General features: G+C 43.0%; 1 protein-coding gene across 5 annotated transcripts in view; it reads right to left on the bottom strand.

Annotated features, from left to right (window-relative positions):
- The window catches only part of LOC149472059 (uncharacterized), an 88,999-nt gene that overhangs the window by 41,351 nt on the left and 22,362 nt on the right, over positions 1-25,286 (bottom strand). For 4 of the 5 annotated variants that reach the window (XM_089693318.1, XM_089693315.1, XM_089693302.1 and 1 more), the window contains exons 3-8: positions 22,183-22,512; positions 18,691-18,990; positions 16,978-17,076; positions 10,437-10,682; positions 8,692-8,886; positions 1,994-2,335 (exon numbers count right to left, since the gene is read on the bottom strand). In XM_089693318.1, coding sequence (XP_089549444.1) covers positions 1,994-2,335; positions 8,692-8,886; positions 10,437-10,682; positions 16,978-17,076; positions 18,691-18,990; positions 22,183-22,512 — 1,512 coding nt within the window. The remainder of the gene's footprint in view (positions 1-1,993; positions 2,336-8,691; positions 8,887-10,436; positions 10,683-16,977; positions 17,077-18,690; positions 18,991-22,182; positions 22,513-25,286) is intronic. The other variant, XM_089693309.1, reaches the window with a different exon arrangement.

Below are 25,286 nucleotides of genomic sequence, written 5' to 3'. Positions count from 1 at the left end.
ATGATCCTCTATTGCCCGGGGGCCCCATAAGTTGTCAGTCCGTCCCTGGTGTGTACCAACCACATAATTAGAGAATCTGCACTCCAATTTTGCCCTTTTCCCTTCAATCAGTTCTGGAACTTTTATCTCTTCCATCTTTGGATCAGGCAGTTGTCCTGTAAAAGTTCAGACAGTGCGTCGGTTTATGGTAAATATTCTGTACACGAGGATTTCTAAGGGTCTCTCCACTTATAATGGAAGTGTATGGAAGGAAGGCATTTTTCCAGTTATTTAGGACAACCTGATGTGGAGCTCGTGGTCAATTTTTTTAATTTTCGAGTGGTGAAGGTTTGCAACCTCTGTTGTTGGTCTTTTTTGCTATAATTTACCTTCATTACCTCTCCAGATAACTATGATGAGGGGAAATCTCACCAATGGATTCCAAACCTTCCCCTACACTATTAAAAAGTCTTGTTGTGTTTGACCTTATTGGACATTTTCCCTCTTACTTTCTATCTCTTTGATCAACCAGGCAGAAAGTAAGGAGACAGCTTCCCAACAGGGACAATTTCAGCAAAATAAACTTTCAGGAAAATATTGGTCCACACACGCATTACTAAACCTAGAGTGTCAGAAGGGTTAAAGTGTTCTGAAGGTCAGAAAAGGAACAGAGGTCTTATAATATTACGCGGCTCCTACAGGGGTAGCGCTACACTGGATAGTCAAAAAGTGTAAGCCTATTGGTTAGGCTTGTTAGAGGGGAGAGATTGAGAGATTGTTTAAAGGGGTGTAAATGGTGATTGTATTAACCTTTCACCCACCAGACACGTTCCCACCCTCTCTCCCCCATCTGTTTTTGTGAATTTTTACCTTGACGTTGGTTAACTGGTGCCTAAGTTGTACCCCACTTGAGCTTTTGGGTAGCCTGTCTAGAACTGTTAGTCAGGATGGGATGTCAGACTATATCATGTAGTTGGTGCTCACAGCTGTCTTTTGGTGAAAAACTCTTCTCCCGCACAGAATTTACAGAATCCCATCAGGAGGGGAGACTCTCAGGATGAAGCTGGCGTGTTTCGGAGGGGTTCCCTTCTTTATCAGAGCTTGGATCTAAAATGTCAAACAAATTTGACAAAGGAGCGTGCTTCCGCGACTAGAGGCCAGTGCATGCTCCAAAACGTGTCGCACTGCATCCTGGTCACTGACGTCATCACGCCCACGTCGACGTTGCGCTCCAGTGTGCGTTTCAGCTGGCATTGAGGAGTACGTGCATGCCAGCCTCTGTAAATTCTGTGCGGGAGAAGAGTTTTTCAACAAAAGACAGCTGTACCACGCTGCTCCAGTGAGACGCGGACACAGTGGGCACCAGTGACAACAGTTCTACTTGGTGTTCAACACCTTACATTTAACATGCCTGTATTACTCTACCTACATGTGAGTGTTCCTACTTTTATACTATATTAAAGTGGTCTGCTGCACTTAGAGGCACTTCTCCTTCTCTCCTTACTGCACAGAGTCTGCTACAGTACTACATGGAGCTTGCCCTTAGTGCCATACCGACTCCCCAATCCAAGTCACCCTAACCATCTTTACCAACTATTAGACTTTTCCGGACTTGGTTCCAGTATTTGCGCTGATTATTATTTCTCTTTTCTCATTTGGGTCCCCTTGCCCAGAGATTTCCTTATGCAGCTGGGTTAAGAGATATCATCTGGAGTTTGAAGTGGTACATCAGGAAAGCTAAAGAAGAAATCTTTTGTCTTTGGACATAGTTGCTAAGGAGCTTGTCCGCAAGTTGCAGTTTTCTTTGGGCACCCCATACACCCCTCAACTCCATCCAAGTTCAATTCCCCTTGATAAAACTAAAAGAAAAACAAGTTCAAGGACTGTTTACAGTCTCTAGTGTGCAAGGTCTGAAGAAAATACGTGTTTCCGGACTGTGCAGAACTATAGGAAGACCCAAAACACAGTGACTCCTAAGGGAGCAATGCTACAGGTATATAGAGGAACTTCTCACCTTCCACATATACCGGTCCTGTACTTCTCTCTATCACACGATCTGGAAGCTCCACTTTCAAGATGAATTCTGATTCATCATCTGATTTCTCTACAGGCGTTAAAGCCAGGTACGTTATGTGGGTGTTCAGGTCATCAGATGCCTCATCTTTTTCTATAGTTTGGTGCTTCTTGACATCACAATTTGCAGCACTGACATCACCAGTAGATTTCACTTTTACATGCCATGTAAATTTGTGTACACCATGAATATAATTATGAAGTCTACATGACAGTGTGGCATTTTTTCCTGCTATCAGTTCTGGCACTGTTATCTCTCCAACGTCCGGATCAGGCAGCTGTCCTGTAGAAATGCAGAGTGTCAATGTATGGAAGAGAATGAATAATAAATGCATTATACAGTTATACATTGCATGATACATCTTACAATTGTAGATGCGGAATACAAGGAATTTTCACATTTCTTCCATGTGTAGTCTGGTCTGCAGAGCTGGCAGGAGAGGAGCAGCCATACGGAAGCTCAATGTTCACACTGCTGCCCTTGTTAATGTTTGTGAGAAGGTCTATGTCTGGCAGGGGCAACTTATAGACACAGGTGCAAGAAGATACTGCAATTACTGAACTGAGAACAGCCATTGTTAAGCCCAAATCTGGCCAATAGAGGCACACTGAGGATGTGAATTGCCAGAGACCCCAGAGGATTGTGGGAGCTATAGTTTGCTACAGACTGAGCTAGCTCCAGACTCTGGGAAGAAATCAACTACAAATTCCAGAGGGTCTTGAGGGCTGGAGTGAAAGGAAGGAGGAGGGAAGGCTCGGTTCCAGACCAAAAAAAGAGAGGCCTGTAGTAAATTTTGGAGGGATGGAGAGTGCCTCAGACTACCAACAGACTGCTCACCTGTACGAGAAAGGGAGAGAGGAGCTGTGACAGACAGTTGGTGATACCAAAGAGTGCCTCTGATGCTAATCTAGGATAAAAACATTGTGGACACTGGCTGACTGTGCTGTTAACAGGAAGGAACAGGAGATCCCCTTCTTGCTGATAAAGAGTTGGTGAGAGGCCACTGGCCAACCCAGCACTACACTTTGATAAAAGACAGAGACAGAGTTGTTTGCAAGAAGCACACTATCTGTGTCTGTATCAGTTAAAGGAACACTACCCTGAGTGCTCCAACATAATGGCTGGGCCCCAACAAACTGACCAGAAGAAACAGAGTAGTGCATCACTGACAGATGAACTGTTGTTGTGGTATACAGTTGCAAGAAAAAGTATGTGAACCCCTTGGGATTACGTGGAGTTTTGCATGAATTGGGCATAAAATGTGCTCTGAACGTCATCTATGTCACAACAATAGAAGAACACAGTCTGCAGAACATAATACTACACAAACATTAGATGTTGCCATGGTTTAATTAATTTAATTGCACATAACATGTAAACATTCACAGTGCAGGGAGCAAAAAGTATGTGAACCTTTGGACTTAATAACTGGTTGACCCTCCTTTGGCAGCAATAACCTCAACCAAATGTTTCCTGTAGTTGCGGATCAGACCTGCACAACGATCTGGAGTAATTTTGGACCACTCCTCTTCACAAAACTGTTTCAGTGTAGCAATATTCTTGGGATGTCTGGTGTGAATCACTCTCTTAAGGTCATGCCACAGCATTTCAATCGGGTTGAGGTCAGGACTCTGACTGGGCCACTCCAGAAGGCGTATTCTGTGCTGTTGCAGCCATTGTTTTGTTTAACAGCAAAATGTTGATGGGCCTCTCTCTGTAGCAACTCAACTGTGTCATTGATCTTAACATGTTTACGTCAATCAGTCTTTCTCAACTTATTTGCCCCAGAGGAACCCTGAAAATAATTTTCAGGTTTTGGGGATTCCTTGATAAAACAAATTCATTGGGGGTCAATGGAGAAAATGCTCCTTACATTGGAGGTCAGTAGGAAGAATGCAGCCATTACAGTGGTGGTCAGAATGCCACCCTTCAGGCATCTAACATGATCATTGGTGCCATACTGGTGGCTTTGCAAAGTGGCACTGGCCCTGGAACTATGCAAACGCCATTGAATGGGAGGTCAGTCAGCCACCTTTGGAAGAACTCTGATTGAGAAGGGCTGGCCTAGATCAAGGACAGGTAGCGGGAGAGCATAGCAAAGACACTTTTAGGAAGCTGTGCTTTGGACAAAATGTAAAGTTATAGTAGCAATAATGAATATTAAAAATAATAATAATTTTTCATATTATAAGAAAATTATTAATCTTCTTGCACACAATTCCCCTTGAACTTTAATATAAACTTCTTTGAATTCTGTCATAATGTGCTAGTTTGCATCACATGCTATCCCATTATGGCAGACTTACCTGAAAACGAAACCCTCCAGCGGCGCACTGTCACTGGTTTCGTTGCTTCCATCTTCCCTCCAATTTCGGGAGCTTTAGTTGTAGGAATGGCTGAGCCGCAATGGCATCACTCCCAGAAATGCTCGTGGGCATTACCGTGAGTTCTGAAAGGACGACACATTCCATTCAGAGCCCAGCGCGTATGTGTCGGTGGCGTCAAAGTAAATATCTATATTTACTGTACCTATAGGTAAGCCTTATTATAGACTTAAATAAAAAAAACTATATCATGGCGCCAGTGTGACCATGTGAGGGTTAATGTACTAAAATAAAGCTACAAGTTCAGGAAGATGCTGCCAGGTGAAATGTACGTGGCAGTATGATTCTGTCACTTCTGGGTCCTACATGACTACACATACGGCTCACTAACATGAGGCTTGGAATGCATGCCAGCTAAATACAAATTGGCTGTACAGACTGGTGCTGGGTTACCGGCACCATACAATGTGAGTGCATTTTTACTTAATTTATGAACCATGGTTCCCAATAAATACTACATTTAGAGCACATTTTATGGATATTCATTTTTATTTTGAGCTTCTTTGAGAGCTACTACTACAAGAAGCGGAGCCTGGAGACCCACTATATCCGAGCCTACAGTTGGGGATATATATGTCATTTGATTATCCTAGCGTTATTTGACCACCCGGAGTGGGGGTCAACGCCTTCCGGTGAGTGGGAAATTAATTTCTTACTCACATGTGGTGGAGAAGAACCTATTGGATCAATGAGACACCCTCCTATGGGACTCTCATTTACATTTCCTGGACTTTACTATACCCTGTATTAGATTCACTATTGCACGTGGTGTTGGGAGAGCACTTTACATATATTTGTATTTCAACTTTCATGTTATATGACACATATGTATATGTTGTAATTTTATAGAGCAAGCACCTGCCTATTTATTATTATAGACTTACCTATAGGTGAAAATCATAGTGACTTTACTGCCAGTTTAATGGGCCCCCTCCTACCCCAGGTCCAATAGGAGTTGCCTGGACTGCTATGGTTATTGTTATGCCGCTGAACAGAGGTTTTCACCTTTCCCCACTCATCCAATGTAAACAGATTTTCTATTTTCAGAGACAGACATGAAAAATGGGCGAGCTACTAAGAAAAGGGGGGATTTCCAGGGACATAAAGTGTATCTATGGTTGAAATGTAAAATCATATATTCACCTCCATATTGTATTCATTTATTTCTAACCTACTCCTATTAATCTGACACATTTCCTTCCATGAATTCTGTGTCACTAGGCCCCGTGAGTAGCACTACTGTGTCGCACATTTCACAGAGCCCGCCTTCTGAACTACAGAGGCGCTTAAGGGAGGAGTTTCAGGAGGCGGTGGAGTCAGCACAGGAATTACTGCTTGCAGGCAGCGAGGTACCATGGGATATGTAGTCCTTAGAAATGGAAATTAAACAGCACCAGGAGTTGCAAAGCATGCAGGGAATCCAGGAATATGTTGGAATAGATGGCCAGCAGACAGGCAAAACTCAAAACATGAAAGATTTTTCAGGTACGTTTATATTGGATTGTCATATATAATTATTGTTTTACTGTTATTACTGTTAGTGCTGAAACTGTATGCTGTGACCATAGATCTCCTTTAATACCTGGACGATTCTTAAGTGAGTCAATATACAGATTTAGGTATCTTTAAAAGTCAAGATAATGTTGAGAGTTAACCACTTCAGCTACGGAAAATTTTACACCCTTCATGACCAGGCTATTTTTTGCTATGCGACACTGCGTTACTTTAACTGGTAATTGCGCGGCCATGCAATGCTGTACCCAAACTACATTTATATCACTTTTTTCACACAAGCTGGTCTGATGAGTCTCCTAAAGATGATTGTGCGTGAAAATTCAACTAGATCAGTTTTTGAAATACTCAGACCAGCACATCTGGCACCAACAAACATGCCACATTACAAGTCACTTAACCTCCCTAGCGGTCTGATTATGTCAGTATTTCTGTGCTCAAAGCGGTACATTTTTTTGCATGGAAATATGTAGTTTTTTATTGTAGGCCTGTAATTCTTAGGAATAACTCACTGAAATCTGTCTGAACAAGAGTCTAGTAAACATCCCGGGTATGATAAAATTTGAAACACGAAATCATAAATTATAATATAATAAATAATCATAAAAAATAATAATATAATAATAATAAATTTAATTCAATAATGTCATCAAACCAAAAACACTGAAATTTGAAATATAGCGCCAAGTTCGCACATCACTGAGCAAAGTCGCAGAATCGTTTTCAGTGTCTGATGACAAATTTTCCCCACAAATCATTATCACTCAATTCTGCAAGTGGTTCTGATTTACTATCTCTGTTCTCTAGCTGGTCTAAAACCGCTTTTGACCTAAAGGGACGCTTTTTGGACGCCATGGACGTTTCTCAGTTTCCAGGCAGAAAGAACAGTAAAAATGCAGGCAGGGCGCTGGACAAAGCACTCGGGACAAAATGTATGTGAAATGGTTTGATACAGGAATGTTATAGTATGTGATTTTAGTGTATTTAGTGAATGTCACATTTTTAAATTTTTGAATTTCCCGCTGGTTCCGTCCCCGTACGTCCCGACGTCGCAGGGAATGGAACCCGGAAGACGGATGCTGTCATTGTCCCGGAGGAGATGGCCGGGTATGCTGCAAGGGGGACATTGACGGAGCGAAGGACAAGGTAAGTGCTGGAGGGATCGCGGAGCAACGCTGCAGGGTAATCCTGAGTGTAGCTCAGGGTTACCACTTCTGGTACTGAAAGTTTACCCCGAGCTACACTCGGGAATACTGCCAAGGGGGTTAAATCCCCTTTCTTCCCCATTTTGATGCTCGGTTTGAACTTCAGCAAGTGGTCTTCACCACGTCTAGATGCCTAAATGCATTGAGTTGCTGCCATGTGATTGGCTGATTAGCAATGTGTGTTAGCAAGCAATTGAACAGGTGTACCTAATGAAGTGGCCGGTGAGTGTGTATAGAGCAGTGAGTGATTGTTTGTCATCCTAGGAAAAGAAGCGTGTTACCAGTAATATTACTGGGTAAAAATAAAGGAAAAAAGCCTGAAAAGAAAGGAAATGAATGCAGCCACCAGGTCTAAGAACGGGTAAACTGCAGTCTATTACATTTCAGTTTATAGGTGTAGATACACGTTAAGCTTTTCTCTTTTCATGTGTCATTATTATTATTATTATTATTATTATACAGTATTTATAAAGCGCCAATAGTTCGCTCAGCGCTGTACATTGCAAAGGGGGACAGAACATGTGACAGAACAATACCAATACAATGCAAAACATGAGGGGATCGAGGGCCCTGCTCCTTGGAGCTTACAATCTAGGAGGGAGGGGATGGTGGCACAGGAGGAGATAGCTGTGGGGGATGGAGTGGTAGGAAGAGTGGAGGAGGTCGGCAAGTTAGCAGGGGGTGGGGTAGGCTTCCCTGAAGAGATGGGTTTTCAGGGTGCGCCTAAAGGAGAGGAGAGTAGGTGATAATCTGATGGGTTGGGGCAGGGAGTTCCAGAGGATGGGTGACACCCTGGAGAAGTCCTGGAGGCGGGCATGGGAGGAGGAGACCAGGGAACTAGAGAGAAGGAGGTCTTGTGAGGAGCGGAGTGTGCGTGCTGAGCGGTACTTGGATATTAGGTCAGTGATGTAGTTCGGGGCAGTATGGTGGACAGCTTTGTACGTCAGCGTTAGGATTTTGAATTTGATCCGTTGCGCAATCGGAAGCCAGTGGAGGGATTGGCAGAGGGGGGTGGCGGAAACGGAGCGGTTGGAAAGGTGAATGAGTCTGGAAGCCGTATTCAGGATGGACTGAAGCGGGGATAGCCAGCGGCGAGGCAGGCCAGTGAGGAGGGAGTTGCAGTAGTCGAGTCGTGATATGATGAGGGAGTGGATGAGCTGTTTAGTGGTTTCTGGAGTTAGGAACGTGCGGATTTTGGCGATGTTGCGGAGGTGGAGTCTACACGAGTTTGTTAAAGAGTGGACTTGGGGCTGGAAGGATAGGTTGGAGTCCAAAATGACACCAAGTACTCTGGCCTGCGGGGCGGGTTTGATGGTGGCGTTGTTGGACATGATGGAGAAGTCAATGGGGGGTGGTGTCCGGGCTGGAGGGAAGACAAGAAACTCGGTTTTGGAGAGGTTCAGTTTAAGGAAGTGGAGCGACATCCAGTCTGATATGTCGCTCAACAGGTGTGTGATTCGTGCGGAGACCGAGGGGGTGAGGTGGGGGGTTGAGAGATAGATTTGTGTGTCGTCGGCATGTTAACCAAGTTACTTACGCTTCTCTGGTGTGTTAGGATTTGCTTTCGGTGATTGTCTCCATTCCTGACCAGGAGATTGGAAATCTTCTTTTATTGGAAGAGGTTGTTCAGGAGATCCAGCACTTTTGATTCCAGTTTTCTCTGTAGACTGGCTTGGTTTGATTGGAGTTTTTTTCATCTTTATTGATGTATCAGATGGATTTTCTTTGGCCACTAAAATATCAATAAAGAGCTTTCCTTAAGAGCTGATTAATACGTAAACAAACACTAATCCATTCATAAACACTGCTAAAAGTAATTATTTATACAGTGCCAACATTTTACACAGCACAATATGAAGGCAGACAGTACAGTTAAAATACAATTCAATACAGGGGGATCAGAGGTCCTGGCTCCTTAGCGATTACAATCTAATTAGGGTCAAGGGATACAAAAGGTAATACCTGTGGGGGAAGGGCTGATGGAGAAAATAAAAATACAGCTGTTAGGTGGAAGTGGGATAGGCTTCTCTGAAAAGAAGAGTTTTCAGGGATCGTCTAAAACTGAACAGAGTAGGAGCTAGTCGGACAGATTGGGGTAGGGAGTTCCATAGGATGGGAGAGGCTTGGGAAAAGTCACAGAGGCAAGCATAGGAGGAGGTGATGAGGGAACTAGAGAGCAGGAGGTCTTGGGAGGAATGAAGAGAGCAATTTGGTTGGTATTTTGAGACCAAGTTTGTGATGTAGCTGGGGCCCGAGTTGTGGATGGCTTTGTAAGTTATTGTTAGTGTTTTGAATTTTAATCATTGGGTGAGCTTTAGCCAATGGAGGGATTGGTAGAGAGGGGTGGAAGACACTGAGCGGTTGGTAAAGTGGCAGCGGCATTCATAATGGACTGATGGGGGAATGGCCTATGTAAAGGTAATCCTATGAGGTTTGCACCACTGATGTATTTTAATAAAGTGGAAAGAAGTATTTTACTGTTTCATAATGAGTTCTGCCATCATTTTTATCCCAATGGTGGCTCTTTTCTGAACCGGAGGTGGTTCAAGCGGGATGGTCGGATCAGGACGGGAGACCGTATGAGGAGGATCATCCATGTGCTATTGACCATTTATAGCTTAATGGTTCTGGCAGTGTGATAAGAGGCTCTATTTAATAATGGTTATTAAGGTGGTGGAAGCACATATTCTCCTACTGGAAAGAGGAAGACACTTGGCAAGAGTACAAGATTGTTTATATTATTGATGCTTTATTTGAAGGACTTTTATGTTGACTTTGCACACTTTATGGATATATACTGTAATACCTTGTGCACTTTATTGGACACACTTTTTGAACTTTGCACATTTATTCCTATTCAATTAGGGAGCTTGTACTTTTGCTTTATACATACTACTATTCACCTCAGTGCAGAATCTTAAATTTTGTATATTTTGGAGAACTAACCACAGTTATTCTTTGGATGTCGGCTGCCTCAAATCCTTCTGTCTCTTCATGTAATCCCAGACAGACTCCATGATGTTGAGATCAGGGCTCTGTGGGGGCCAAACAATCACTTCCAGGACTCCTTGACATTGACCTATTACACGCCTCCATGATGGAATGGCATGATGGATAATTGTCGGCCTCAGCACTGAGGACACTATTGATACTGACAAACTCTGTTTGCAGAAATTCCGCCTCAAACGTGCAAGGAACCTCCACCATGCTTCATTATTGCCCAATTATCAGTGCAGCCCCAAAAGTGCCCAACATCCATAGAATGTTAACCAAGTTACTTACACTTCCCTGGTGTGTTAGGATTTTCTTTCGGTATAATAGGTCTTCTTGCTGGAGTTACTGTTCTATTGCTTTCTTCTCTTTTATTTGGTCTCCATTCCTGACCAGAAGATTGGAAATCTTCTTTTGTTAGAAGAGGTTGTTCAGGAGATCCAGGACTTTTGATTCCAGTTTTCTCTGTAGACTGGCTTGGTTTGATTGGAGTTTTTTTCCTCTTTATTGATGTATCAGAAGGATTTTCTTTGGCTGCTAAAATATCAATAAACAGTTTTGCTTAAGAGCTGATTAATAAGAACAGATTTGTTAACAAACACTAATCCATTCATAAACACGGCTAAAAGTAATTATTTATACAGCCATATTGTGAAGTGAAAAAATGCTGTGCATTATAGCAGGCAATATTATTCATTGAGTGGCCTCGCATTATAGTATGGATGGTGTCTGTTTTGAGCATGTGCAGGACTGCTGCTGAGATGATACTGCCATCTTGTGTTCAATCAGTACATCACTGGATATTCATCATACTTGGTGTAAAATACACCTCCGGAACGTGAGTGTATTTCTAATGTCTAATTGATGAATAAAAGTTTAAAAGGATAAAGCACTATGTTGAGTTCTTTTTAATGAGGAATACGGCTGATACAAAGATGCTTATCAGGAGGGAGCTTACTTTGGAGTCTTCATTCAGCAAGCTGATCTTCTGAGTCCATATGGGACCAAAAGTGCAGATAGACCGTACCATTATATAATGTGTGTCACACTGCGTGAGGTGAGCAGATATAAGGTGGAGGACGTCTTTGCACGGGAATTGATGACAGATGCACACATTTTTCATTATCCAAAGGAGGGTTCACAGAAGAACACTTTATTGATTGAACTTGAGTTTTTGAATCACTTTTGTTTGACTCATACTTTTATATACTTTTACTTTTTTATTTAATTTTTCACTTGGCTTTTGATATATAGAAATTGTGCAATTGTTTCATGTAGTGCAGCATTTTTTCACTTCACAACATGATTGTATAATTTGCCCCACTGAGACATGGGTTGTGTGCACTAGTGGCTACAGTAGCTATACGTTTAATTTTTTGTTTTGTTTTCATTTCACCATAGTTAGCGCTTGAGTTATTCAATTTATTTTAAATTATTTACACAGCGCCAACAGTTTACACAGCACTTTACAACATAAGGGCAGACAGTACAGTTACAATATACAGTCAGGTCCATAAATATTGGGACATGGACACAATTCTAACATTTTTGGCTCTATACACCACCACAATGGATTTGAAATGAAACGAACAAGATGTGCTTTAACTGCAAACTGTCAGCTTTAATTTGAGGGTATTTACATCCAAATCAGGTGAACGGTGTAGGAATTACAACAGTTTGCATATGTGCCTCCCACTTGTTAAGAGACCAAAAGTAATGGGACAGAATAATAATCATAAATCAAACTTTCACTTTTTAATACTTGGTTGCAAATCCTTTGCAGTCAATTACAGCCTGAAGTATGGAACGCATAGACATCACCAGATGTTGAGTTTCATCCCTGGTGATGCTCTGCCAGGCCTCTACTGCAACTGTCTTCAGTTTCTGCTTGTTCTTGGGGCATTTTCCCTTCAGGTTTGTCTTGAGCAAGTGAAATGCATGCTCAATCGGATTCAGGTCAGGTGATGGACTTGGCCATTGCATAACATTCCACTTCTTTCCCTTAAAAAACTCTTTGGTTGCTTTTGCAGTATGCTTTGGGTCATTGTCCATCTGCACTGTGAAGCGGCGTCCAATGAGTTGTGAAGCATTTGACTAAATATGAGCAGATAATATTGCCCGAAACACTTCAGAATTCATCCTGCTGCTTTTGTCAGCAGTCACATCATCAATAAATACAAGAGAAGCAGTTCCATTGGCAGCCATACATGCCCACGCCATGACACTACCACCACCATGCTTCACTGATGAGGTGGTATGCTTAGGATCATGAGCAGTTCCTTTCCTTCTCCATATTCTTCTCTTCCCATCACTCTGGTACAAGTTGATCTTGGTCTCATCTGTCCATAGGATGTTGTTCCAGAACTGTGAAGGCTTTTTTAGATGTCGTTTGGCAAACTCTAATCTGGCCTTCCTGTTTTTGAGGCTCACCAATGGTTTACATCTTGTGGTGAACCCTCTGTATTCACTCTGGTGAAGTCTTCTCTTGATTGTTGACTTTGACACACATACACCTACCTCCTGGAGAGTGTTCTTGATCTGGCCAACTGTTGTGAAGGGTGTTTTCTTCACCAGGGAAAGAATTCTTCGGTCATCCACCACAGTTGTTTTCCGTGGTCTTCCGGGTCTTTTGGTGTTGCTGAGCTCACCGGTGCGTTCCTTCTTTTTAAGAATGTTCCAAACAGTTGTTTTGGCCACGCCTAATGTTTTTGCTATCTCTGATGGGTTTGTTTTGTTTTTTCAGCCTAATGATGGCTTGCTTCACTGATAGTGACAGCTCTTTGGATCTCATCTTGAGAGTTGACAGCAACAGATTCCAAATGCAAATAGCACACTTGAAATGAACTCTGGACCTTTTATCTGCTCATTGTAATTGGGATAATGAGGGAATAACACACACCTGGCCATGGAACAGCTGAGAAGCCAATTGTCCCATTACTTTTGGCCCCTTAACAAGTGGGAGGCACATATGCAAACTGTTGTAATTCCTACACCGTTCACCTGATTTGGATGTAAATACCCTCAAATTAAAGCTGACAGTCTGCAGTTAAAGCACATCTTGTTTGTTTCATTTCAAATCCATTGTGGTGGTGTATAGAGCCAAAAATGTTAGAATTGTGTTGATGTCCCATTATTTATGGACCTGACTGTAATTCAATACAGGAGGAATCAGAGGGCCCGGCTCATTAGAGCTTACAATCTAAGAGGGAGGGTGAAGGGATACAAAAGGTAATACCTGTGGGGGATGGGCTGATGGAGAAAAAAAAAAGTACAGCTGTTAGGTGGAGTAGGCTTCTCTGAAGAGAAAAGTTTTCAGGGATCGCCTAAAACTGGACAGAGTAGGAGATAGTTGGACAGATTGAGGTAGGGAGTTCCATAGGATGGGAGAGGCTTGGGAAAAGTAACGGAGGCGAGCGTGGGAGGAGGTGATGAGAGAGCTAGAGAGCAGGAAGTCTTGGGAGGAACGAAGAGAGCAGTTTGGTTGGTATTTTGAGACCAAGTTTGTGATGTAGCTGGGGCCCGAGTTGGGGATGGATTTGTAAGTTATTGTTAGTGTTTTGAATTTTAATCATTGGGTGAGCTTTAGCCAATGGAGGGATTGGTAGAGAGGGGTGGAAGACACTGAGCGGTTGGTAAAGTGGCAGCGGCATTCATAATAGACTAATGGGGGAATGGCTTATGTAAAGGTAATCCTATGAAGTTTGCACCACTGATGTATTTTAATAAAGTGGAAAGAAGTGTTTTACTGTTTCACGATGAGTTCTGCCATCATTTGTATGGGGGAAAGCAGTTGTAGAAGGATGCACCGTGTATCTCTCCCTCCATCAGGTGAAAGCTGGTTTGAGGTTTCTCCCCCTCTCCCACCTGCTGGCTTTCTGCTGCTGGAGGGAGAGACAGACCTGGTTGGATGGAGGGGGTGTCCTGGTGTTCTTGAATGGCCGCTCTCCGCTGAGCTCCTTCCCCCACCCGCACTCAGAGCTGGGACCAGGGGACATCTGGAGCAGGGAGAGGAGAAGTGGCAGAGAGAAAAGAGCCCGGAAGAGGTTATTTGGGTTGTGTTCTCTGGGCTCTCCCTCCTGTCATCCATCCAGCACATGAGACACTGATAGATCGCACACCCTACCCACATTTCCTGCTGGCAGGAGATCAGCAGCCCTGTGAGGAGGTGGTGGGGGGGAATCATACTGTGTGAGTGTGTGCAGTACAATACAATCTGAGGAAGAGAGAGGGGAGAAAGAGAGGGAAGAGAGAGAGAAGAGTGAGAGAGAGAAAAGAGAGAGAGGTGGAAGAAAAGAGAGAAAGGGAAGAGAGAGAGGGAAGAATGAGAGAGGAAAAGCGAGAGAGAGAGAGGGAAGAGAGAGAGAGAAGAGAAAGAGGGAAAAGAGAGGGAAGAGAGAGAGAAGAGAAAGAGGGAAGAGAGATAGAAGAGAAAGAGGGAAAAGAGAGAGAGAGGAGAGAGAGAAGATAAAGAGGGAAAAGAGAGACAGGAGAGAAAGAGGGCAAAGAGAGAGAGAGAGAAGAGAGAGGGGGGGGGTAAGAAATAGAGAGGGGGGAGAGAGAGGGAAAAGAGAAAGAGGAGAGAGGGAAGAGAGAGAGAGATGGAAGGGTGGGGGAGAGAGAGAAAAGAGAGGGAAAAGACAGAGATGGAAGAGAGAGAGGGGGGAAAGAGAAGGAGAGAGAGAGGGAGGGAGGGAGGGAGGAGAGGGACAAGAGAGAGAAAAGAGAGGGGGGAAAGAGAGAGGAGAGAGGGGGGAGAGAGACAGGGAGGGGCAAGAGAGAGGGAAGAGAGGGGGGAAGAGAGAGAGAAGAGAGGGGAGAGAGAGGGAAGAGTGAGAAGAGAGAGGGGAGAGAGAGAGTGAGAAGTGAGAAGAGAGAGGGAAGAGAGAGAGAGAAAAAGAGAGAATCATATATACAAGCACACATTCATTGAACTCTCTTGCTCTCTCATTCGGGGGTCGCACAAGTCAGTCAGTTATTCTTTGGATGTCGGCTGCCTCAAATCCTTCTGTCTCTTCATGTAATCCCAGACAGACTCCATGATGTTGAGATCAGGGCTCTGTTGACCAGGACTCATTGACATTGACCTATTACACACCTCCCTGATGGAATGGCATGATGGATAATTATCTGCCTCAGCACTGAGGACACCATTGATTCTGACCAACTCTGTTTGCAGAAATGCATCCCCAAACTTGCAAGGAACCTCCGCCATGCTTCATTATTGCCCAATTATCAGTGCAGCCCCAAAAGTGATCAACAGTGCTGCCCATCAGTGCCATCCAGCAGTGCCGTTTATCATTGCCCAACAGTTCTGCCCATCAGTGCCCAACAGTGCTGCCAATCTGTGCCCGTCAGTGCCACCAGTCGGTGCTGCTCAGAAAATTAAGTCCTGCTAGATCACGTCAGGCTGGACCCTTTGCAGGTATAGCTATGTAAAACATTAGAAATAAGTGCCTATACTATTTAAAATCCAGTAATACACTGTCTCACCCTGCTCTGCACATGCTCAGTTGCTCTCCATTTCTAGGCATTTTTAGCCACTGCTGAATCTGTAGAGGCCGATCTGCTGACAACCGGAAGCGGAATTAAACCCTTCTATCCTTTACAGCCAAGGAAGCTGCTTCTGTTTGACCTGCAACTGCCATAGTGTTGCATATGTGATCAGTTATGACACCAGCCATTGAATGGTTTGACAGTTTGGCTGAGAGCACAAACAAAAGTGACAGCAAACCCGGCATCCAGGGAATGTGACTGTTTTTTTAAACCGTTAAATCAATGGGTTTAGTTCCACTTAATGAATTACTTCTGCTCAGTGGCTCTGGGCTTCAGCAAAATGGCAGCCTCCAGCAAGAAGAAACAGGGAAATTTACAGCACACACTACTTTGGTGGCATAATTATTATTATGGAATGTATGTTCTGCGCTAAAGAACATTATTTTTATCAAGTTGTTTAAGGTTTTTTTTTGTTCTTTTGATAAGACATTTTCTCATTTCCTGAGCTGATGACCAATTGACTCTCATTATTAAACAATCACTCCTATTTGTAGGAGGCCAATACCACCTACCCATGGTGGCACTGGTGTAGTAAAAGCATTCTTTCTGGCACCTCTACCATGCAGCTCATTTTTGTTCAAGCTCATTTTTGTTCATCATATTGTGCGTCTTCAAAACAACCACACTGTCTTTTTCCACAGCAGCCTATATTTTTCTTGTGGTTACCTATGGGTTTTCCTTTGTATCCCAAACAATTCTTCTCTCAGTTATGGCTGCAATCTTTCTTGGTCTACCTGACCTTGGCTTGGTATCAAGAGATCCCCAAACTTTCCACTTCTTAATAGGTGATTTAACAGTACTGATTGGCATATTCAAGGCTTTGGACATCTTTATATGTCCTTTTCCATCTTTATAAAGTTCCATTACCTTGTTACGCAGGACTTTTGACAGTTTTTTTCTGCTCCCCCATGGCTCAGTATCTAGCCTGGTCAGTGCTTCCACATAAGAGCTAACAAACTCATTGACTATTCATACACTGACACTAATTGCAATTTAAAAAGCCACAGATGTGGGACATGAACCTCTAATTGGCATTGTAACCCGTGTGTTACAATGTGTTAAATTAGGATTTAAAAAGGAGCCAAACAACTATCTGATAATAAATGGCTTCATGTGATCATCATTGTTCAATAACAAGGGAGGCGGCATTAAGAGGTTAAAGAGGAGTTGAATAAATCCACAAGAAATGTGGGAAACCATTGTAAACTGAAATCCACACGGTATAATATTTCAGACTGATAATTATTCTATCTAAGGAACTTCATTGTGTGTATGTTACCTTTTCTCCAGCAATATCGCCACAAAACAAATATGACAGCTGCAACTATCACAACTGCTATGAAGGAACCGATAATAATGGCCACAAGAGATGGGGATTCTAGAAAGATAAAATACAATAATAATTAAAGAAGGTGGAGGTTGTTACTAACACATACATGGGGAACATACATACAGTCATGGCCAAAAATATTACCCCCCCTGTCAGATAGTGCAGCACTTTCCCTTAAAAATTGTTGCAATTACAAATGTTTCGGCATTCTCATGTTTATTTATTTTGTTTTTATTGGTATGACACAAAACAGTGGAGAAACAAAAAGTCAAATCTGACACATTCCGTGCAAAACCCCAAAAATGGACTGGACAAAATTATTGGCACCCTCAATTTAATTTTTGGTAGCACACACCTTGGAATAAATAACTGGAATCAATGGCTTTCTGACCCATCAGTGAGTTTCTTCCACCTCTCTACTGGTATTTTGGGCCAATCTTCTTTCACCAACTGCTCCAGGTCTCTCAGACTGGAAGGGTTCCTTTTCCCAACTGCTGTTCTGAGATCTCTCCACTGGAGCTCTATGGGATTGAGATCTGGACTCATTGCTCGCCAGTTCAGTCCTCTGCAGCGTTTTGTCGGAAACCATTTCTAGGTGCTTTTTGACATGTTCTTTGGGTCATTGTCCTGCTGTAAGACCCATGACCTCTGATGGAGACACAACTTTCTGACACTGGGCCCTGCATTGCACTCCACAATTCTTTGGTAGTCTTCAGATTTCATAATGCCATGCACACAGTCAAGACATCCAGTGCCTGAAGCAGCAAAGCAACCCCAAAACATCAGTGAATCTCCATCATGTGTGACTGGAGGGACTGGATTCTTTTCTTTAAAGGCCTCATTGCTGAAAATTTCTGAAGCCAGTAGAATGATGGGCTTTACCAAAAAACTGTAATTTTGTTTCGTCTGTCCAGAGCACATTCTCCCAAAAGGATTTTGGCTTCCTCAGGTAAGTATTGGCAAACTCCAATCTGGCTTTTTTATGTTCCTGTGTCAGCAGTGGGGTCCTCCTGGTTCTCCTACCATAGCGTCCCTTTTCATTCTGTTGGTGACGTATAATGTGAGCTTACACAGTTGAGATTAACTACAGTGCTGTAAACTTGACAATGTTGCGCACAGTGTACACAGGAACATTAAGATCTCTGGAGATGGACTTGTAACCTTGAGATTGTCCATGCTTTTCCACAATTTTTGTTCTCGAATCCTCAAACAATTTGTTGCTGCTTTTTCTCTTCTAAATGATCCATGCGACACACAGAGACACACAACAGAAAGGCTGAGTCAATGTTTCATCATTTTAACAGGTTGTCTGTGTGATTTCTATATTGTCAGCACATGGTAATTGATACAAGTGAGTTTAATTACTAATTACAGGAGCATCATAAACTTGGAATGCAATTATTTCTTACAATTTTGAGAAGGTGCCATTTTGTCTGGTCCATTTTTTGGGGTTTGTGAAATGTGTCAGATTTGGCTTTTTGTTTCTCCACTTTTTTGTTTCATACCAATACAAGCAAAATAAATAAACGTGAGAATGCAGAAACATTTGTAATTCTGAGCAATGTGTTGCATTATCTAACAGAGATGGACGGGTGCCAATATTTTTGACCATGGCTGTATTCATAAAAAGAATACTTTATTGGAATTCCTGATTATTCACACCTTGAAAGGTGAGCTGGAAGTCCTCCTGTAGAGGTTCTTGTAGGGATACATGTTGGACTCTGCAGGAGAAGGTTTTGTTCTGGTCATCATTGCTCGGTGTGATTGTCACAGTGCTATTCACTTTGTAGGTTCCATTGTTGTATCTCAGTGTCTCTCCCATGAGCTGATCCTTGAGGACTTCTCCTTCTTTATACCACGTTACAGTAATATCATTAGGGAAGTATCCATTAGCCATGCAGGTCAGGGTGTTCTTTGTATTTCTCTGGACACTCTTGCCAAGTATGGAGAGTACAGGCTGGGCTGTAGGGAACATAGGGATGGTTAATGAAGTTGTACAATAAATACATAAGAATGTTTTGATCCACAAAAGTTGAGAGAATACATTTGTGAACAACAGGAATAATAAAGGTCATTCAATCTAATTCAGAGAGCAGGAACCATCCTACAGCAGCTATGGAGGAGGTAAGTGTGATGTGTAAGTTAAACTTACCTCCATAGCAATCTTCACTATGTGCAGTATACAGTGAGGAACATAAGTATTTGAACACCCTGCGATTTTGCAAGTTCTCCAACTTAGAAATCATGGAGGGGTCTGAAATTCACATTGTAGGTGCATTCCCACTCTGAGAGACAGCATTTAAAAACAAATTCAGGAAATCACATTGTATGATTTTTAAAGAATTTATTTGTCTTGCACTGCTGAACATAAGTATTTGAACACCTGAGAAAATCAGTGTTAATATTTGGTACAGAAGCCTTTGTTTGCAATTACAGAGTTTAGGCGTTTCCTGTAGTTCTTGACCAGGTTTGCACACACTGCAACAGGGATTTTGGCCCACTCCTCCACACAGATCTCCTCTAGATCTGTCAGGTTTTGGGGCTGTCGCTGAGCAACACAGAGTTTCAGCTCCCTCCAAAGATGTTCTATTGGATTTAGGTCTGGAGACTGGCTAGGCCACTCCAGAACCTTGATATGCTTCTTACGAAACCACTCCTTGGTTATCTTGGCTGTGTGCTTCGGGTCGTTGTTGGAAGATGTTGGAAGACCCACCCATGACCCATCTTCAATGCTCTGACCGAGGGAAGGAGGTTGTTGCTCAAAATCTCACAATAAATGGCCCCATTCATCCTCTCCTTAATACAGTACAGTCGTCCTGTCCCCTTTGCAGAAAAGCACCCCCAAAGCATGATGTTACCACCCCCATGCTTCACAGTGGAGATCGTGTTCTTAGGATGCAACTCATCCTTCTTTTTCCTCCAAACACGACGAGTGAAGTTCTACTTTGACAAAAAGTTCTACTTTGGTCTCATCTGACCACATGACTTTCTCCCATGCCTCCTCTGGATCATCCAGATGGTCATTGGCAAACTTCAGACGGGCCTGGACATGTGATGACTTGAGCAGGGGAACCTTCCGTGCAATGCATGATTTGAAACCATGACGGCGTAGTGTTCTACCAACAGTGACCTTTGAAACTGTGGTCCCAGCTCTCTTCATGTCATTGACCAGCTCCTCCCTTGTAGTTCTGGGCTGATTCCTCACCTTTCTTATCATCAGTGATACCCCATGAGGTGAGATCTTGCATGGAGCCCCAGTCCGAGGGAGACTGACAGTCGTCTTTAGCCTCTTCCATTTTCTAACAACTGCTCCAACAGTTGATCTATTTTGACCAAGCTGCTTGGCAATTGCCCCGTAGCCCTTTCCAGCCTTGTGGAGGTCCACAATTTTGTCTCTGGTGTCTTTTGACAGCTCTTTGGTCTTGCCCATGGTAGTAGTTGGCGTCTGACTGACTGTGGGGTGGACAGGTGTCTTTAAAGAGCTCAGATAGGTGCTATTAAGTTAGATGAATGAGTGGAGTAGAGGTGGACTTTTTAAAGGCACAGTAACAGGTCTTTGAGAGCCAGAATTCTTGCTGTTTCTTAGGTGTTCAAATACTTATGTTCAGCAGTGCAAGACAAATAAATTCTTTAAAAATCATACAATGTGATTTCCTGAATTTTTTTTTAAATTCTGTCTGTCGGAGTGGGAATGCACCTACAATGTGAATTTCAGACCCCTCCATGATTTCCAAGTGGGAGAACTTGCAGAATCGCAGGGAGTTCAAATACTTCTGTTCCTCACTGTATTTCTGCAAAACTCTGCAACTTACAAATTACTCTTACCTCCTCCAAATGGTTTTCTATTTTACTGAAAGCAGAAGCCCTGTAGAATAAAGTGGTGCTAGCTCAATTTTTTCATGCCACATGATTATGCACAGCTGTTCATGAAACACATATTTTCAGAACCATGAACAATACAATGAATTTTAATGCACACAAACACAATATAACACCCATTGTTTTGTAAAATATTATATAAATATTAATGATGGGGTTGCATCAAGTAAATAGATACCAGACATGTTGAGCACACATCTGTTAAATACATACCTCCCAACTTTTTGAAATGGGAACGAGGGACACCTATTAGCAAATGTATGTAAGCATTAGCTACTAAAATTAGTTAAACTCACAAGTGATGTTATTCCTTACCAATACTATACCTATATAATGGCTTTTGAAGTGTATTTAGCTTCATCTATCTTCCCATCAACACTGACTAGCTTCCCTGTCCCTGCTGAAGAAAAGCATCCCCACCACATGATGCTGCCACCACCATGTTTCACGGTGGGGATAGTGTGTTCAGGGTGATGTACAGTGTCAGTTTTCCGCCACACATAGCGTTTTGCTTTTAGGCCAAAAAGTTCCATTTTGGTCTTATCTGACCAGAGCCCCTTCTTCTGCATGATTGCTGTGTCTCTCCTGTGGCTTCTCACAAACTGCAAACGGGACTTCTTATGGCTTTCTTTTAACAATGGCTTTCTTCTTCCACTCTTCCATAAAGGACAGATTTGTGGAGTGCACGACTAATAGTTGTCCTGCGGACAGATTCTCCCACCATGACAAAATGTAGAACATTTCAAGTGGTATGAATACTTTTCCAAAGCATTGTATCTCCCAAATGGGGCACAAAAAACTGAAAGAGGTTTTACCTAGTCTATAATCTTTACAAAACTGAAAAATAAAAATAACAAAACAAAAAAGGATGTGACTTCACTGTCTACTAGGCACTGTGGATGGAAGCCGGGGGCAAGGTGAGTATATATTTAAACTTTTTTTGCCATAGGTAACAGGTGGCAATATATGAAGAAGCCTAATGTAACAAGTGGGCCATGCATTTCTGTGTAAAATCTTCTTCAATCCTTTGCCACCTGCATAACACATATGTGCAGTCAGGGCCAGTTCTAGACTATGTTGTGCCCTAGGCAAGACCAGATACTTGCCCCCCCCCAAAAAAAATAATTATAAAAACAATAGAAAAGAATAAAGCAACAGAACATGAAACTGCTACATTTCTTGTGTGATGGAAGTAAGTAATAGTTGTTTAGGCAAGCTGTAAGAAGCAGAGTATAAAAGTTCCCATAATAAGAGAACAAATCTAAGTTTTTGTACCTGAAATGTCCACTCTGATCTCTCTCCCCATTAAGAAAGAACTGTAGTTGACTGAACATGTGTAGACTCCACCGTCAGATACAGATGTGTCAGAAATAGTTAAATTTGCACTTCCATTTAATGCTCGATCTATATTCAATGAATATCTGGTTTCAGTTGATGTCACGGTGTTAGTATAGTTTAAAATCCGATTTCCTTTTACATCCCAAAAAACGGCAAAAAATCTGGAATCTGCAGGAAGTTTATCTGCTGTGAAGGTGCAGGGAATGTGGGCAATGGTTCCAACTCTGGCTGTATATGTAGAAGGTCCAGTCATCTGTAGACCAGCATCTACATTAGATGAAAATCAATCAATATTATACTTTTTAACCATACATATACTGTATCCTTGCACTATCACCGCTAGAAGTCAGTTGCACATGGACGTGATCATTGACTGATGTTTGTACTCGAAATCCCATTGACAGAAATGTAGCAGCCTTCTAGGTAGCTAGGGGGAGCTCTGGCTCTAATTGTTAGCTAGGAGGGCTGAGTTGCAGCCTGGGTGTGATAACCAGATGGGTCAAACTGCGGTCAGAGCTGAGAGGCAATGTAGACCAGCTCTCTGGGATTTCCCCCTGCTCTAGGATTGTGGAGAAAGATCTAGAAGCAGTGGGTGGAGGTAAGGAGCGGCTGGTCTGTACTCTTAGAGGACAACAGGGGGCTTGTTGATGGGCCAGGATAGCCTTTAAGAGTCACTGAGCCTGCTCAGCAGCAGAAGAGTTGGAGGAGAGTCCAGGTGGAAGAGGAGGATGTAGGGCTGGAGAGCAGGTCTCTGGGAGGGGGCCCAGATGGGAGAGGGGCTTACTTCCAGGCAGGAGGACCTTGGAAAGAGGAAAGCTTGGAACTTCACCAGCCCCCTGATAAAGGACCACTTATGAGGCAGGGAGAAGCAGCCCAGCTTGAAGGCCTGGCAGCAGCCACCGACCCACAGACAACACAGGAGAAGGACTAAGTGAGTAGACCTGCACCCCCTGGGCCAGATAGGGGAAGGAGATCTCTGGTGGGAAACAACATTAACAACTACCCAGGACTGTCTTAGTTTAACGTGGCAAGTACTGGATCCCCTGCTCAGGGATTCCCTCAGATAGCTGGATGAGAGGAGGATTCATCTGGGGTGATACTACAGGATACTGGCTAGTTCTCCAAAAAGAGGATTTTTGCTGTAAAAACTTGTACAGTATATAGTTCCAGGAAATTGTCCTTGATTTCTCAGTTCCATTGGGCATCCCAGACACCCCTTACCCTATCCAAGTTCATTTCCCCCAATAAAACTTCAAGACAACCTCAAGGACTAGTTACTGTTTCCTGGATGCAAGTTAATGTGAACATGTGTGTTGCCTAGCTGTGCAGGACTATAGGGGGACCCAAAAACTCAGCAACTCCTAAGGGGTAGTTCTTCAGAAAAATCGTGAGTTCAGTTGCGCTCTGTAACAAGGCCAAACATTCCGGGGGGGGACGGGGGACTTTTGATCTGGGCCATTTGGGTGATTTCTGTTATCGTTATGATTTAAAAAGGAGCCAAACAACTATTTGATAGTAAATGGCTTCATATGATCCTTCAATAAAAGAGCATTTTTTGGCATGATCAGTCATATTTTCAATATCAATGCCCAAATTTCACAATTTGTGCCAGGGGATGCAAACTTTTGAGCACAACTGTATGAAGCCTAAACTTTTAAAGTGGTAGTAAACTGCAATTCGAAAAAAAAATCCCCTGCAAGGTAATGTCATATTGTGCCGTTATGCATCGCAGACTAGCACACTATGAAGGGCTTACCTTACAACGAAGCCCTCCAGCAGAGCGCTGTTACCACTGTAGAGGCTTCCATCTTCACCTGGTCTTCCTTCAGGGTTTGCGAGCTCCAGCATCTGACTGGCTGGGCCGCGATGACATCACTCCCAAGTGCAGGAGTATTGAGTCATGACACAGTGTTCTGTAGGAACGGCATGGGTATGCTGTCCCTTCAGAGCTCATGTGCCGCCTGTCAAAAAAAGTGAATATCTCCTAAACAGTGCACATTTATGAGACATTAATTTTATTTTACCTACAGGGAAGATTTATTATATGCTTACCTGTAGGTCAGGGGCCTCCAAACTTTCTTGAAAAGGGCCAGTTTACTGTCCTTCAGACTTTAGGGGGGCCAGACTGTGGCCTTTGGGAGTAGAAAAGATCTGGATGTCAGTGGGGAAACCATTTGTAGGGGTTAGTGGGAGGAATTGTACCCCATCATTGGTGTCAGTGAGAGGAATAGTGCCCCATCATTGCTGTCATATAGAGGAATATTGCCCCATCATTAGTGTCATATGGAGGAATATTGCCCCAATATTGATGTTGGTGGGCCCCATTGTTGGTGTCATAGGATGCAATTGTGCCACATCATTGGTGTCAGTGGGGAGAATTATGCCTCATGGTTGGTATCAGAAATAGTGAAATAGTGCTCCAAGGGCCGCATAAAAGCAAGCAAAGGGCCTCATCTGGCCCTTGCGCCGAAGTTTGGAGACCACTGCTGTAGGTAAAAGACACAAAAGGTTGTTTTCTTCCAGTTTAACTTTTTTCCTTTATTTTTGGATGGAGTAGAGAAGGGTCGGGGTTTTTTATTGCAGTTGGTGTCCTCACTTGGAAGATTCACCCTTTTTAATTGTCCTGGGGAGGAAAATAGATCTATAAATGAACAAACTACAAGTCCCATCTGCAACTGCGGCTTTGTAGGATCCTGTGAAAAAAATAATAAAGGCACATTTTTTACTGCAAAAATATGAGAATTTATTATTTTTTTAACATAAACTTAGCTTTTAAAGAGCAGCTTTAATTAATTGCTTCCCCTCCGCCTAATAGTAGAAATACTGCTACAGGGCAGCAGGGGAGCACACAATCATGTGATTTTGCAGTTCCGGGTAGGGGGCGCGTGCAAGCCGTGCATGCGCTTTACCCACAGCGCCATTCGTGGCCTCGGCTGTCAATCACCGGGTCCCGGCCAGTGATTACTCACCAGCACCCGGTGATCGCCGAGTAATACAGACGGGGGGCGAGAACTATATGTAAACAATACATATCTCTCCCC

This window comes from Staurois parvus, unplaced genomic scaffold (assembly GCF_062004578.1).
Source record: "Staurois parvus isolate SC_StPar_1 unplaced genomic scaffold, SC_StPar_1.0 ptg000024l, whole genome shotgun sequence".
NCBI lineage: Eukaryota > Metazoa > Chordata > Amphibia > Anura > Ranidae > Staurois > Staurois parvus.
The sequence above is the reverse complement of the archived record's forward strand: the minus strand, read 5'-3'. Positions and strand labels throughout refer to the sequence as shown.